This window comes from Halyomorpha halys, unplaced genomic scaffold (genome assembly GCF_000696795.3).
Source record: "Halyomorpha halys isolate HHAL.00 unplaced genomic scaffold, Hhal_1.1 Scaffold447.1, whole genome shotgun sequence".
Lineage (NCBI taxonomy): Eukaryota > Metazoa > Arthropoda > Insecta > Hemiptera > Pentatomidae > Halyomorpha > Halyomorpha halys.
The window spans coordinates 906,260-922,376 of record NW_027107551.1 but is presented as its reverse complement, the minus strand read 5'-3'; the positions used below and the strand labels follow the sequence as shown (position 1 = coordinate 922,376).

Genomic DNA, 16,117 nt, shown 5'->3' with positions numbered 1-16,117 from the left:
CCTGGCCGTAATGAAAAAGAATATCCATAAGAAGCTCTTATGGATCAAAGCACAGTGGTTTCTGAAGGAATGGACATGTCAATGCTTTGGCCAAAGCAGCACTGAGGGTATAAATTCAAATATTTTAAGAAACTGTTATCGATCATTTAAAATTTCATCAAGACGAAATTAATACAAATATATGAAGTAAAATTATAGTTTTATATATATAAATAATTGACCACACAACTTTAAATATGAAGAAGATGATCAGGGTTGAGGTCAAAAAGAACAAAAATAGTTGTTAACTATTTTTGACTGCAACCCTGACTCTCTCCTTCACATTTAAAATTATAGTTAGGTTCATATATTAAAAAACTATAAAATAAAAAACTGGTTTTTTTTTAATTACCTGACGACCCCGATGACGAACAACTACTACTCGCAGATAATTTCCTAATTTGCCTAATTTGCGAAAATTCTTCATAAGCATCACTGTCATCTAATATAAAATAAGAAATAAAACAATTATTTTAATCAGTAAAGAACAAATATACATTTTTGTTTACTACAATTTTACTTTAATTCTGGTGAAATAAAAATACGTTATTACCTATAGTTCTACACTAATCTAAGTTAAGAGAACTTAAATAATAATAATAATAAAAACTTACCACTGAATAAATTTCTTGGACATATATTTGTCAGAGGAAACCTCCTAGGAACTTTAGCACAGGGAATAGAACATGAGCATGTTTCAGCAGCTGTCCAAAGAATGTCTGCATTAGCATGAACTGCTGCATTAGTAGCCGAAAATATAGACTGACTTTCTGATGACGTGCAGGATAAAAGAGCAATTGTGAATCGACTGATACAGATAATAGCGTCTTTTAAGTTTTGTCTGGGTATTTTTTCATTTTCAATTAGATCGAGGTTAGAGCTAAAATAACAAAAATTATATAAAATTATTAACAGGCTAAAAGATAACTAATTAATTAGTCTATAAACAAAATATGGATCAATTTAGTGAAATTAACTAACTATTTGAGTAACAAAACGTTAACTAACTAAAAGTAACAATTAAAACCATATCTGGTTGTATATAGGTCGACCCTGAATATAAGTTTACCCCCCATAGTAAAAATAATTTTAAGGGGGGGATATGGGAGAGGAAAAATTAAACTACCAATAAGGACTCAATTTTCAAATTTAGTAAAAATATCTTGAAAAGAAAGAAAAATACTTAAGTTATGATAAAGCTTTGAAATTAGAACGGAGTAATTAAATTGATATTGTAGAATTGAGTTTTCAAACTTTTAAAGAAAATTACTGTTTTAAACAAATTATTTTACTGAATTTTCTCTCACCAATGTGTGAACAAGTTAACATGACTACATAATACACTACCAGTTAACATGACTACATAATATACTAAGTTAACATGACTACAAAATATACTACTGATGGATCAAAATATGACAAATCTACAAATAACTCGACCCATAAAATAAAATTGCATAAATTATGCAGTGTATATACAGCTGAATTGCATGCAATAGCCTCAGCACTCCAGTTCTCCATGACAGTGACACATACTAACATAGTTATCATTAACAACTCTTTAAGTTCACTAAAAGCCATGAAGATCATTTACCCAAAATACCCGGCAATCATGAAAATTCACAATTATAACAACATGCTCGAAAACTTGGGAAAAACTGTTTTCTTTATATGGGTGCCGGGTCACGTGGGGATCGCTGGAAATGAACTGATGGACATTGCAGCTAAACATGCACTTGCTCTTCCAGGTCAGGGTGCGGCCATTCTGACACCTCAAGAAATAAGTCTTCCGATGAAAAATGAAACAGCAGCTAGTTGGGAAGCCATGTGGAATGAAAGCCCGCTAAGTAAATTAAGAACTATTTAAAAAACCCATTAAATCATGGACGATATCAAACCATTCCAATCACAGGGAGGAGGAAGCTATTGCCAGATTAAGAATAGATCATACAAATTTAACTCATGCATATCTGATCAATAAGTAACCACTACCAAAATGTCAATACTGCAACAGTGTACTTACAGTCAGTCACATATTTGAAGAATGTCATTTCTATTCCATGAACTTAAATAGATTGGGAGTGGGACCGAGTGTATGGGATGCTCTGAATGATGACCAGAAGAACGTGGAATTGTTTTGGTTTTCTTTAAAAGGAATGGCCTTTCGAATAAGATTTAAACCCGAAAGTTTGTTATGCGTACTAAATAATTCTGAAATAACTAATTATTTAAATTTTTTTCGTAATTATTTAAAGAGTTTTTGAAATAGAATTACAAAGTGCGAAACATGAGCGTTGATGACCTCAGGGTTTTACGCCCTAAAGCTCCAGACAACAACAACTACATTATACAAGTTGTGTTAAGTCTCCCATGAGGGTAGAAATGAAAATAAACCACATAATATAGAATACAATACAAGTGGCACTTGAGGCTATCGCTCCCATTTCATCCACAAGCTCATACTGCCTTACAATCTCAGCTAGGTTTCTCATCTTACTGAAAGTGTTTTCTAGCTTTGTGGATGCATGTTACTTTAAAAGTTTAGTTGTTTGTCATAATATTATATTCCGTTATAAAATCAGATAAAAATAAAAAACATAAGAATTCATAGAGTAATATCTAAATACTATATTAATAGATAACAATTGTTCATCATATCAAAACTTAATACATCCACTTTCCATAAATAAAGATTTCTTCAGTTTATTTCAAAATTTAAATTATTCTTTAACCCCTTACAGAGTTACTATGGAAGGGAAAAATATAAATATCTTTTCAATAAGGCATTATTTGCTGTTTTTTGTTTTACAGATATAAATATAAATCTATATGTTTCTAACATGTTCTTTGATTATAAAAACGTAATCTTTCACCAATCCAACCTGGAATAATACCACTTTTCCAGTAATTAATAGTTAATGAAAACTTAAAATTAATTTACTAAAAAGGTTTACCTTAGTAATATACTAAGCAATTCAATGGCTCTCCCTCTGGCCTCAGGAAAAGAAATAAGAATTTCTTTTAAAGATACAGAGAGTCTATAGTGTGATTTAGTCAAATCAACATCCACAAATCTTCGATCAGCTAAACACCCAGCCAGAAAAACTTGAAAAGAGCTAATATCGAGCACTATATTCATAAAATTTTCCTGAATAAGAGCATGCCCAATTCGATTAGCAAATATCTAAAAAAAAAAAAAAAAAAAAAAAAAAAAGGAATTTTTATGAAATATTTATATTTAAAAAAAAAAATCTATATATATATAAAAATACCATACCTTACAAGTATGCTCCATTGAGTTCGTAATGGATTTGAAAGCTTTTTTCTTTCGGCGAAAAACGTGGTGATAACCTTCAAAGAACATCGGAGATTCAGATCTTACAGAAAGTTCCACCGGGTCAATTTCTTCAAAATGAGAGCCTTGCTGACTAAAAACCTATGTATATACATTAAGATATTAGAAATCTGGAGTTCCTTAACTTAAATTTTAAAATAAATAATACAAAGATAAAAATAGTCATAAAAAAAAAAATTATATTAACAGCAAAAGAAATGGATATCCAATACAAATATTTTCCAAATAAATTAAATTTTTTTCTGAAAAAATATATTTTTTATTCAAAGCACAAACATTTCAGTCTGTCAAGGAAATTTAATTTAATTCATTTTAATATCATCATTGATTTATGTTTTATTATATAATAAAACATAAACTAATTGATGATATTAAATAACTGATAATATTAGTCTAGGAACTGATAAAGGATCCACTGAAAGAAAGGATGTACAACTAGGAACTGTTCTATTCCAAGTTAATCCTCATCTGAACACACAATCCCAGAGCTTTCCCCTTGAAAGCTATTGCTTTATACATGAAATCTGAATTGGTAATTTCAATATTTGGTCTCATTTAAAGAAAAGACTAGCAAAGAGTTTTTTTGGGTTATTTATTTTTAAAAAATATTTCCTACTGCGTTATGAGAAAGTGGAAACAGTTAAATTTTTTCACTATTTCAACTTTTTACCTGTAATCCCAGAACTGTGTTTAAAAAAAACAAAAACATCCTATACAAAGCTAAATCAAACAAAATTTTACTTTACTCTGTCAGGTTTGTCAATGTTCATTTATTATTGTGGCAATTGATATGACATTCTTGGAGATAGGCTTCTCACTTAAAACCGGAGAAAGAAGAATACCTCTCGAGTTGGTGATTTGTCACTCTAGATGGTCTTTCACCACATTTTCTCAAAAATAGGCATCTTCTTTGAAGTTTCTTACCATTAAAAGCAAGAATAACTTGGTTGTTAAATCTAGCCATATTGAGAAATAAATATAATATAACTATAAACCACTGCATGATATTACAACTTACTTGTATTTGCAACAACTTTCCCTTCTGCTTGTTATAAAAATTTTTTCTTTTCTTCAGGTACATACCAATGTTGCATTAACAAAAATAAGAATAATTACCAGGAAAAGTGCAAGAGACCTATCACGTATCTCTAAGAGCATGCAACTTTAGTAACATAAATAAATGCTAAAAATAGACAGAGTGAAATATGGAGGCATCAGTATTCTCCACTGCTCCAAAAATCAAACACTAAGTACAAAAGGTTATTATAATAATCTAGGCAGACCTGACAGGTTCCATGTCTGCCAGTTAGCTATATGCACCGTTAATATTAATGTTCACATGAGCAAATAAATAAATATGAATATAATAAATAAATATGAATGTCTCGATAGCTCTAAACTTGAACAGCCCTCATGAAGCTCAACAAAGTGGGGCGAAACGTCGGCAAATAAATAGTTATTAACTATTTTTGTTCTCTTTTGACAGCATCCCTGACCATCTTTTTCATAAATAAATACTTTACTTAATAATGTTCCCTGTAGGTATTTATTTAAGATTTTTAAATAATAATAGATAGAAGAAACATTTACTTAAATTAAAAAAAAAAAAAACATTAAATATCCACAGATAGGAAGAACATATCACTTCCAGCACATTTACTCTATGGTTTAGGGAAATTTTTTTAAATTGTTTCCCAGCTATTACATTTCTATGTAACAAAACTGGAAAAATAAAGCAAAACAATTAATCACCAGGATGATACTTTGATTACATGCGTACCATTAGAAATGAAGGGTGGTTGATGGTTCTGATTAATAAGGTTTACATATTGTTGGGATCAGACAATGATCAACATAAAAGCAAAAAGATAAGTTGGGTGGGGATATAACACAGGTCAGAGGCAAAACGAAATAAAATAATGAAAGAATAATTTTAAAAAAAGGATTATATACGTTTAATACATAGAAAGAACAAAATAATGCAAACAAATAATAATGACAACAATCGTATAAAAATAAGAAAATATATACAAATACACACATATGAATGAATATATATTTGCATATATGTTTCTTTTTTATTATATTTAGGACATAACATTCAGATAAGCAAAGAGAATTCTTGACGTTCTTCAATTATATCTATATTTTTCTATTATTTAAATTGTATTTCTTACTTATTAATTTTTGATTAGTTTCTATCAGTTAGTCAACCAATACAGAAAATAATAGGGAACCAAAATGTTTACTTACTACATCACTGTGATCCTCAAGGGGACTTGTTTCAGGACTCTTCATTGATCCAGCAGCTAATTTATAATCACTGCTGAGAGATAAATAAGAAAGCCGCTTGGCAACTTTATCTAACTCAAACATCACCGAATCTACCCTCGCAGTAGGCATTGCTGAAATTCTGCTCTGGCTCTCATAAACCTAAACAGAATAAAGATAACAAACATTATGGATGAATATAGATGAATAGTAAAGAAATTATGGTTCAAACTATTCAATAAAAATAAAATCTAATGCAAACATATTTAATGTAAACTAGGTATAAATACTGTTGGAATAAAATTCTAATTAAATTTCTAAAGAAGCTGTATTACTGATACCTTCATTTTTAAAAATAATTAGAATATAATTAAATATTAAGAACGATATTAAATAGGTAAAATATGTAAGTTAAAATACACTAAAAGCTAATAGAAATAATAACCAACTATTAGTTTTTATAATTGATGACTTTTAAAAATATAAAATAAATCTTCTAGAAAAAAATACACTATCAAAACTAAATGGTTAGATATAGAAGAAGTGATGATCTACAGGATGTATTGCTTCTACAGTAATAGAAAAAAAAATTGAAATGTTAGATAAATAAAAATAAGGGAATATGAGATCTTACAAGCAAGACGATGGTAGACTGCAATAGTAACATAGGCATTCCAATTCTGACACCCTTATCTTCATAAATTGAGACGTGAAGACAATAAAAGGGAAAAATCCAAATTCATTTTGCAAAAGAAATTGAAAATGGGAAAAAACTTATTAAACTACTAAAATAATTCAATTAATTCTTTTTTTTAATTTTGATTATTAAACATTAATATAAAACAATTACATGAAAAAGAACTTAATATATATAAGGAAGCCATCAGACTGAGGCGCCAGGCTCCTTCTGAACAGGCTACCCAAAGGCAGCCTAAAAGTACTGGGTGCCCGAAGGGTCTATCTCCCTTGGCTGTGACTGGGGTGGGCGGACCAGTGAAAGCTCTCGAACCGATTCGGGAAGGGGACGAAGGGGAGGCCATGTCTTCCACGCCCCTCTCTCGACATGTGGAGAGCAAGGCGCCCATCTCAAGAGTGGGCCGTCTCCAACCCTGTACTAAAAGACAGAGACCAGTGGACTCCCCACCTGCCGACACCCGCCGGTAGGATAGGAAGAGGGTCAAATCTATTGGGGAGTCCAACAGGTAACCCTGTCGCTGGACCTTCTACTCTGCAAGAAGGAAAACCCAAGACGTACAAAGAAGCGGCGCAGAGAGCTCTCCAGGTAGTCATTATGGGGAGTGAAAAGGGTGTCTCCATTACACAGGATGAAGCTCTACTTATTATTGAGATGAGGATGAATGAGCCACTTCCTAGGAGGAGACCACTGGCGTTTGACAACGCCGGACTCCAGGCGGATCCAGGTTGGTTTCTACTCACATCTCTAATGAGAAGATGAAAGACTGGCTTCTTGAATAGGTACCTCCCACAGACCGAAGGTTTGTGGTGAGGCGGTTCGCCGAGGCTCCATGGCCCACTAAAATTGTTATTGGTTTAGGAGCCGAGGTGATCGAACCCGGCAGATTGGTCCAGCTTCTCGAGTACCAGAAAGAGAACCTGGTAGGAACTGATCAGTGGCAGTTTGTGGGTGCGGAAGGCGATCCAGACCACCTAAAAGGAATATTCAAGGTGCCTAATAACACGATCGCCTGGCTGGAAGCTAATGACTGGCAGCTGAGATACGAGTTGGTCTGACAGACCGTATGGAGAGCGCCGGTCTATTCAACAAAGAGTAGCCACCCCCTCAGGAGGAGCAAAGGAAGGGTAAGCGCCAATAGGTGCTAACCTTTCCAATATTCCTCCTCATCTGCCACATCAATGAACAAGGTAACTGGGATATTCGGGCTGACGATGGAGTGATCCTCATTAGTGGAAAGTTCGTGAGTACTATCATGGAACTTATGCAAGCCGCATGTAATGTAGTACAGACATGGTGTACTGAAATGAAGCTTTCAGTAAACCCATCAAAGACAGAGTTGATTCTATTTACCAGGAAGCAGAAATTGGGTATATTTCAAACCCCGATTTTCTTTGGCAATCAACTTCAAATAAGCCAAAAGATCAAATACCTCAGAATTAGTTTGGACGCAAAACTGAACTGGGGATCTGATTTGGCAGAAATCAAAAGAAAAATCAGTGCCACCTTTTGGCACTACCTGGGGTTTTAACCCAAAGGTTATGCATTGGATTTAAACAGCGTTAATAAGACCGAGAATTTACTATGGAAGTGTTGTGTGGTGGACAGCTATGGCCAGTAAGATCCAAAGGATGGCGTGTATTGGCATAACTGGGGCATTTCGCACAACACTGACTAAGGCATTGGAAATTCTGCTTTCCCTAGTACCACTCCACTTATTGACTAAGGGGGAAGCGGTATTGGCTTATCTAAGAATGAGAGAAAATAGACAGTGGACAGAGACAGGAGAAGCTACTGGCCACGCGACAATAGCCAAAGTGGTGGAAAGCGAGTTATCAATACTACAATACTGCTCACCACTTCTATATAAAACACCCATTTTAGATACTAAGATTAGTTACACCCAAAGTTAGAGGATTGGGTACAGGGTTTAGTGGAAACCCCAGGAGATTATCTGCCCTGTTTCACTGACGGAACGACAATGGATTCGACAGGACTAACAGGAGCAGGGGTTTACATCGAAGAATTAGGCATAGAACTAAGCTTCCCACTTGGCAAGCACTTGACTGTCTTTCAGGCGTTTGCCATCTTGTCAGCAGCTTTATGCCCTGAAGTCATTAGCTGTGAAAGGACTGGCATCACCATCTTTTCAGATAGTCTGTCTGCCCTTTAAGCCTTGGAGTCACCTCTAATTTGGTAAGAGAGTGTAAACAAGCCTTAAAATCACTAGTGCGCTTAAAGAAGCTTCAGCTTGTGTGGGTCCCAGGGCACAAGGGAACCACAGGTAATGAAAAAGCTGATCAGCTTGCTAGAAACAGGGCTGAGCACTCTCCTATAGGACCAGAACCATTCCTAGGCATCTCTAAAAGACATCAGAGAAAAGTAGTTCTTGACTGGACATTGAACAAAGCCGGTAAGGAGTGGAGGGACTATATAGGGCTGAGACAGGCCAAGATTTTAATAACTAAACCCTCTACTTCTAAAACTAAGTGGCTGCTAGGCCTTAACAGAAATGAACTCCGATTATTAATAGGAGTCCTGACGGGTCACTGCAGACTTAAAAGATATCTCAAGATATGTGGAGTAGTTCATGATGAAACCTGCTGCTTATGCGGACAGGCCCCAGAGACTGCCTTACATTACATAGCAGATTGTGGTAGGTATGCGTCATTAAGACACAGGCTATTAGGCTCTGATAGAATTGAAGGAAATGAGGCTTCCTCTATAGATTGGGAGTCCCTTTTGAATTTCATTAGAAAGACAAAAAGGTTCGATATAAAGGAATAAGACACATAAAGAATCATTCCATTGGTTTGTCTTGGGGATGGCAAAAAGGACCAATAGGCCTACTTGCCGGACTTGTTCCCCCCACCATTACCAGTAACCAGTAATATATTTTTTGGGATTTTTCAAAATGTATTTTTTAAAACAATCACGCAAAAGTATTTTATTATTTATTTTTCCAAAAATTAAAAACTGTTCGAAAGATCCAGTTGGTGCCCTAATCAGCTGTTTGGATTTATTCTAACTATTTATATATTTTAAAGGTAAGAGTATATTAACAATAGAAAGTCAGCACAATATTTCACCAAATATATATATTATATTTTTAAAAACAGAAATGTTTCAGGTATGAGATAGACCAGGTACAGATTTGTCTTAATTGTACTGATTATAACAAGCGTTATTTAATTAAATGGAAGAGAAGAGACAACATACATGTGGGATCACCGATTTCAATGAAACTGTTTTTGGTAAAGCAAGGTTGAAAAATATCAGAAATGTGCCCGAGGGTTGTTGCCAATGCACTCTAGCAACCGAGAATATATTTTAATAAATAATTTAAGAAATTTTTTATTTTATCATATAGATAAAATAAAAACTGGAAATATAGATAAAAAGATGTAATATCCTTCCAGATATGTTAAATCCTCTAAGTATGTAAATTAAAAAATAATTTCTTTTCTTTTAAATAATATGGAGTGTAAAATAAAATCTTGAAGGGTTAAAGAAAAAAAAATGAAAATACATCCAATAGATCCATTCCCTGGTTAGATTATTCCTAAAACATAAAAAATACCATACCTTCTTAAACTCTCTTTTTAGATAATTTTCTAGCATGTTAAGTCCCTCAGGGGACGCTAAATCAATAAAACTATGAAGAAAATGCCAGTATTCCTTCCAATCAACATGGAATTCATGTGCTAACTTTCTGTAAAAATAATAAAAACACAGAAATTAATTTTATGGATAAGCTGTTCTAATAATACAATTTTTTTCCTCCAAAATATGACAATTATATTTTATCAAGTACAGCCATTTATACTTCATTAAATGTATATAATCTATTCAGACTATGTTTCAAATTTTTCAGTTACATTTAAAAAACAAAGTAATGCAAACAAATTACAACTCAAGAAGGATCTCAATGAAGGGACGCACACAATTTATTTCTAGACATAAGGAAGAAGTGGGTGAGTAAAAGAATAATAAATATAAGTTAAAGTAATATTATTACTATATTAAAAATGATTTAATAACAATTCACACCAGTGAAATTTCTTACCTATCATTGACTTTAGAAGGTATTTGAAACTATAACAGAGTCAATGCTTTTTTTTTTTTGTTCATGAATATTTTCACAAACAATAATCAAGTTAAAAAACATTGTCTTGAGAAGTTGCAATTGCAGACTTAAAAAATTATTCATATACAGAGATAGCACAGGAGATGAGGATCACAGAGAAAAGTGCTATGATACACAAGGGAAAAGGTGTTTATAAAAATCACCAGCCAAACATAAACCTGAGAAGAGACAAACTCAATCAAAAACATTATACTTCAAGGAAGCCAGAATCACAATAGAGACTGTAAAAGCAATGCATGTCCCTGAATTTACCAACAGAACCAAACCCCATAACCAATGAAAGTGAATACTCATAAGATAAGACACCACTGGGATGTTCCAATGTCAAGTTCTAAGGAATATTCTGATAAGAGTTCAAGTGATGAAGAAGAAGTAAGTCTAGTAGAACTACAAGAAGGTAGCCTATAGAACCTAATCGTTCAATAACCCCTTGTGGATTGTTAGGAAAAAGAAGTGGGATTCACAGGATGACCCCTCGCTCATATCGCCAAGTGATTAATTATCGAAAACTTAACAAGACTACTGTAAAGGAACAGTAGTAACCCAGACTTGAAGATATGCTAGATCACTTGGCAGGAGCCCCTGTTTTTTCTACCCTTGATTTAAATCTGGTTACCATCAGGTGAGAATGCAGGAGGATATAGAAAAGACAGCGTTTATGTTGGGCAGAGGGCATCATGAATTCACACTAATGCCGTTCAGGCTTAAGAATGTACCTCTTCAGCGATTGATGAATGAATTTCTCCAATGGCTAGGAGAAGACTATAGCCAAATCTACATGGATGACCTTATAGTCTTTAGTTCTTCCCCATCTCATAATATAGATCAGCTTGTATTGCCCAAGTTATATTCAAATGCATTCAGGAATTTGGTTTAATGTTGTCAAAGGAGAAATCCCATTTTTTTCAGGAGTAAATAAAATTTTTAGGACACCTCTTATTCGAACAAGGGGTAAAACCAGATCCAGCCAGAGTAGAAGCCATTTTGCAAGTAAATCCATCTGCTAACCAAAAGGAATTAAAAAATTTTCCCGTGATGAAAAATTATTATTGTAAATTTCTCCCAAACGCAGCTGATATAATCTCTACACTCACTCAGCTTTTAAAAAAGGGTCAGTCCTTTTACTTTACCAGGGAACAAATGGAAAGCTTTGATAGGGGCAAGAAAACTCTCACAGCAGAACCGGTCCCAGACTTTCAAAATCAATTTATATTGACAACAGATGCTAGCTAAAGGGCCCTTGGGACAGTCTTGTTGCAGGAAACAGATATTCTGGATAGACTGGCGGCATTTGTCAACAGATAGCTGTCAGAGCAGTCTATACTAGCCAAAACATATGATACCGTCTGGAGGGTATTTTTGCCAGGATGTCATGCTACGAGGTACCTTAAACCATCAAGTCTGACGTCAGGAGGGAATTTCAAAACGATCGTAGAAGCATTAAATGTTTGAAGTTAAACATAAATCCCCCCCAGGAACCCAAAAGAGCACAGAGCCATTGAACGCCCACATATTACTCTGGGGAACATCTTCGGTTGTTTGCATACCTAACTTGATCAGTGTTTGCATACAATAACACAATTCATTCTGCCACGGGGTTTACATCAGTAGAAGTTGTATTCAACCACCCGGTACAAAGAAGGGGAGATTTGCTTACAACAGCATACATGCATCTAAGAGACACTATAAAAAATGAAGGCAATTAGCCAACATTTCCCAGTGGGTGCACTCCTGATTTCTTAAAGAAAAACTTTCCAGGGCGAATCATATTTTCTTGGTGGTACCAGATGATTCTCACCAAGTTCCATTGGGTATGACAATACATTGTCAACCACTGTCCAGCCGTCGCAAGGGGGATCAGTGCTATAAAGGGCTTTTTAAAGTGGTAGCGCTACGAGAACACAACATAGTTATAATTCTACAAGGCTCATGCCTTCTCTAATATTTTTAAACTAATACTTTTTGAATATTAAAATTACCTGATGGAGTACAAATTTTATACTACTGCAACAACATCCTACTACGATAGGAATGGACAAACTATTCACAAAACAAGTTCTGACCAACCAATCATCTATAATTTTGGAAAAATGGGTCAAAACTGACAACTTAGAATTCAACACAGACAAGACAAAACATGATATTTACAAAAAAAACGAAATTACCCAACTTAAACATAATACTATACTCCAAAAGGCTACAACAAACAGAAACAATGACTTTTCTAGGTCTAGCATTTGATAGGAGGCAACTGGAAATAACATACAGATACGGTTGTAAATAAATCACTGAAGATAATAAATGCTCTTACTATTACCGCAAGACTCACTTGAGGGCTGGGGAGTCAGGTTCTAATAGTCATCTATGAAGACACAATAATCCCAAAACTGCTGTATGCAATACCTGTATGGGAATAATGTGCCAAGAAGCGAGCCAATCTCAACAAACTACAACTAGACTAAGATCAATGGCAATAACAATAAGTAAAGTCTTTAAGACCATATCTTATGATGCTTCTTGCATGTTAGCAGGCATCTTGCCCATGCATCAGAATTCTTTACTGTTCGATCTTTAGGAACAAAGAAAATAATAAAGTACATATGTAGGAACTGTAGTGGTTAGGATAGAAACTAGGATATGCCTTGAGATCCAATAGATATTGCCAGGGACCGAGCTAATAAATCAGTGAATACGCTTCAAGTGTTAAACTTGTCAAACTTATATATCAGTCAGTAGGCCACAGGGATCGTTGTGTTCAAACTGATACATCAGTTCATAGTCCTTAAAGGGTTAAGTGAAGAAAGAAACTCTCATAAGATTTGGAAATTATGCCATTGTATCTATACATTTCTTAAATTAATGATAAACAATGGTTGAAACATTAGAACCTTCAGTCATAAGGAAGCTACAAATACATTTTAATACAATTTGTGATAAAATTAAAATTAGGTTCAGTAAGGTTAAGTAACATACAAAACTGATCTAGTAGAGATAGCTCAAAAAAGGGGGCTGGCATACAAAAGATTGATCAGATTTCTCAAGTAGGTTGTAAGAATAGCCCTTCTTCAGAAAAATCCAGATTTCTGACATCCTACACCAGTAGGTTTTCCACCATCTTAAAAAAAAACTGCTAAGAAAAGACACTTATTTTTGTTTTTCCAAATTAAACTGGCTTGCAACGCACTTAATGCAAATAAAAGTTATTAGCAATGTTAAAGAGCCTTGGCTGTTCACTAACTGTAATAAGAACAAAAACTATTCATGTCACATTGAAAATATTTGCTGTAAGTCAATTGATAAAAAATGGATTTAGGGCAACAAAAATTTCATAATTCATCTACCATAGGTCATTGATTAAAAGGAAATGAAATAAATGAAAGATATACTGGTGAAAATCTAAACTAAATAACAGTAAACGATGGTGGTTGTAGCTTAATTTACCTTCCAACTCTTTCTAACCCTTTTTCGGGATCAGATAGTTCAGGCCGAGATTTTAAAATATCCCTGGAAGTTCGTGGAGGTGTTTTCCACATTTTTCTGAATGTTTTTGCTTCATCCTCAGTCATGGGGCCAGCAAGAGCTTTAACTTCAAGTGAAGGGACAACTTTTGTTGGTGAAAGTATTTCCTGAAAATAGATTAATAAACATAAAATACAAAATGAAGCATATCAATTTTTTTTATACAAAAATTGATTTATAATAACCCATTTAGTATTAAGAATAAATAATCTTTTTTAACACGTTATCCACCCACGAATTCTTACGTTCTGCTATACCTAACCTTTGTATTGCTTTTAGACCTCACAACACACTATCTAATATTTACTTAAGTAACACCCTATCTCTATTCTACACCGATCACATGTCATATACCACATCCCTTGCTCTATCCCCAATTGTAATTCTGCTTACATCAGTGAAACCAAAACCTCATAAGAGACCGCATCAAACAACACAAATATTCTGTTTTCTCACATAATCATTTTGCATCAAAAACTTTCAGAACATTCTCTATCTTTAAATCATTCCTTCGATTATCATAAAACATCTATACTAGCTACAGTTCGTAACCATGATAAAAGGAAGCAATCTCTGAAAGCTTCTATATCCAATTAGAACCTTCTCACGTCAATTTAAAAACCAACAAGCACAACTTATCGTTAACATATTCTTTTCTTAATTTTCCTTACCCACGTTATTAGTTATGTTCACCGTATATTATTATTGTTATGCTTTCTATTCACTTCTTTTCTCTAACTTTATATTTTGTTTCTTTATTCTAATATTATGGTTACATATTTCATTAGTTACATATATTTTTGTTCTCTCAATTTTAATTTTTATTTATTTACTTAATTTTTTCTTTCCATAATTTTAATTTTTAAATTATTAATAAACTAAAATATGCATATTCCTTTGCATTATATAACTTTAAATTTTTATTTCCTTAATTATGTTATTTTTACTTATTTATTCAATTAACTATATATACATTTTATTTCCCACTTCTTTCATCACTTTATTTTTATTAATTTCATTCTGTACAATTATTTAATATATGTCATTCTGTTTATATTTTGATTTTTTGTATTTATTGGTTGATATCTTGTTCTTTGTTATTAGCTCTGATGAAGGCTAGAAATTATGGCCGAAACGTTGGCACTATTAAGTTATTTCAACTTATTTGTGTTATATTCTGACCGAACCCCCCCAACCATCTTCTCCTCATACACAGTATTTTTGTTTTATTTTTACAAAATGTAAAAAAACAATTAAATCACTATTAAGTAATTTCGACATTTAAGAAGATAAACAAACCACTCAATCATTGCATCTTAGACTCTGGTTCTTCAAACTGAAAAAACAAAACAAGAAACAACAGGGCATTGACCATTACATGGATATACCAAAGAGATTTTATCATACTTGTACCCCAACTGATTCCACAACGGAATATTTCCTCTAAATGAAGAATATACAAAAGTACACAGTATAATTCATGAAATTCAGTGTCTTTTCTTCTTCACATTTCTATATAGTAGAAATAAAAAAAAAATTAAATCCAACTTGATATTTTTTGATTTGTGCATAATATTTGTTTGTTAATTGTTAATAGATTTTGTTATAAACTAATGTAAAGTATTCATCATAAACAAGTAATTCTGTAACTTTATAATCCAAATAAATATTCACAACTTATTTGCGCAAGATTACTGCAATATGAAAGCAAACAAATCATCAAATTAATATACAATACAGGATGTAATTAAAAATAATCAAAATGAAACTTACAGGAGGATTACTTGGTGTAAATGGTTCTCCAACTAACGGTTGTAAAACATTATTGTCTGATCTTAAAATGGGTATATAATATAATGTCCCAAGGGATCTAATAATTTCAGGCTTATAAAATATCAAATGTTCTGGAGCTCGGGTACAGGCAATCTAAAAAATAAAATTAGTAGTAGAGTAATGTAACAAACTCATAATCATATAGCCAACAACTTAATACTGAATTTTAAAACCATATACATTATTAAGATACAGTAGCATATTGTTTTGACTTTAACAATAAATCTATAGCAGCCATCCCATAATTAGTAAAATATAT

The 16,117-nt window shown here is 33.1% G+C and overlaps 1 protein-coding gene across 2 annotated transcripts in view; it reads right to left on the bottom strand.

Annotated features, from left to right (window-relative positions):
• Positions 1–391: 391 nt before the first annotated feature.
• Positions 392–16,117, bottom strand: part of LOC106682859 (ankyrin repeat and LEM domain-containing protein 2 homolog) — a gene marked incomplete at its 3' end in the record, with an annotated part of 31,537 nt that continues 15,811 nt past the window's right edge. For both annotated transcript variants that reach the window (XM_067045919.1, XM_067045918.1), the window contains 8 exon segments: positions 392–481; positions 654–919; positions 2,994–3,223; positions 3,317–3,475; positions 5,648–5,827; positions 9,945–10,071; positions 13,948–14,132; positions 15,799–15,951. In XM_067045919.1, coding sequence (XP_066902020.1) covers positions 392–481; positions 654–919; positions 2,994–3,223; positions 3,317–3,475; positions 5,648–5,827; positions 9,945–10,071; positions 13,948–14,132; positions 15,799–15,951 — 1,390 coding nt within the window.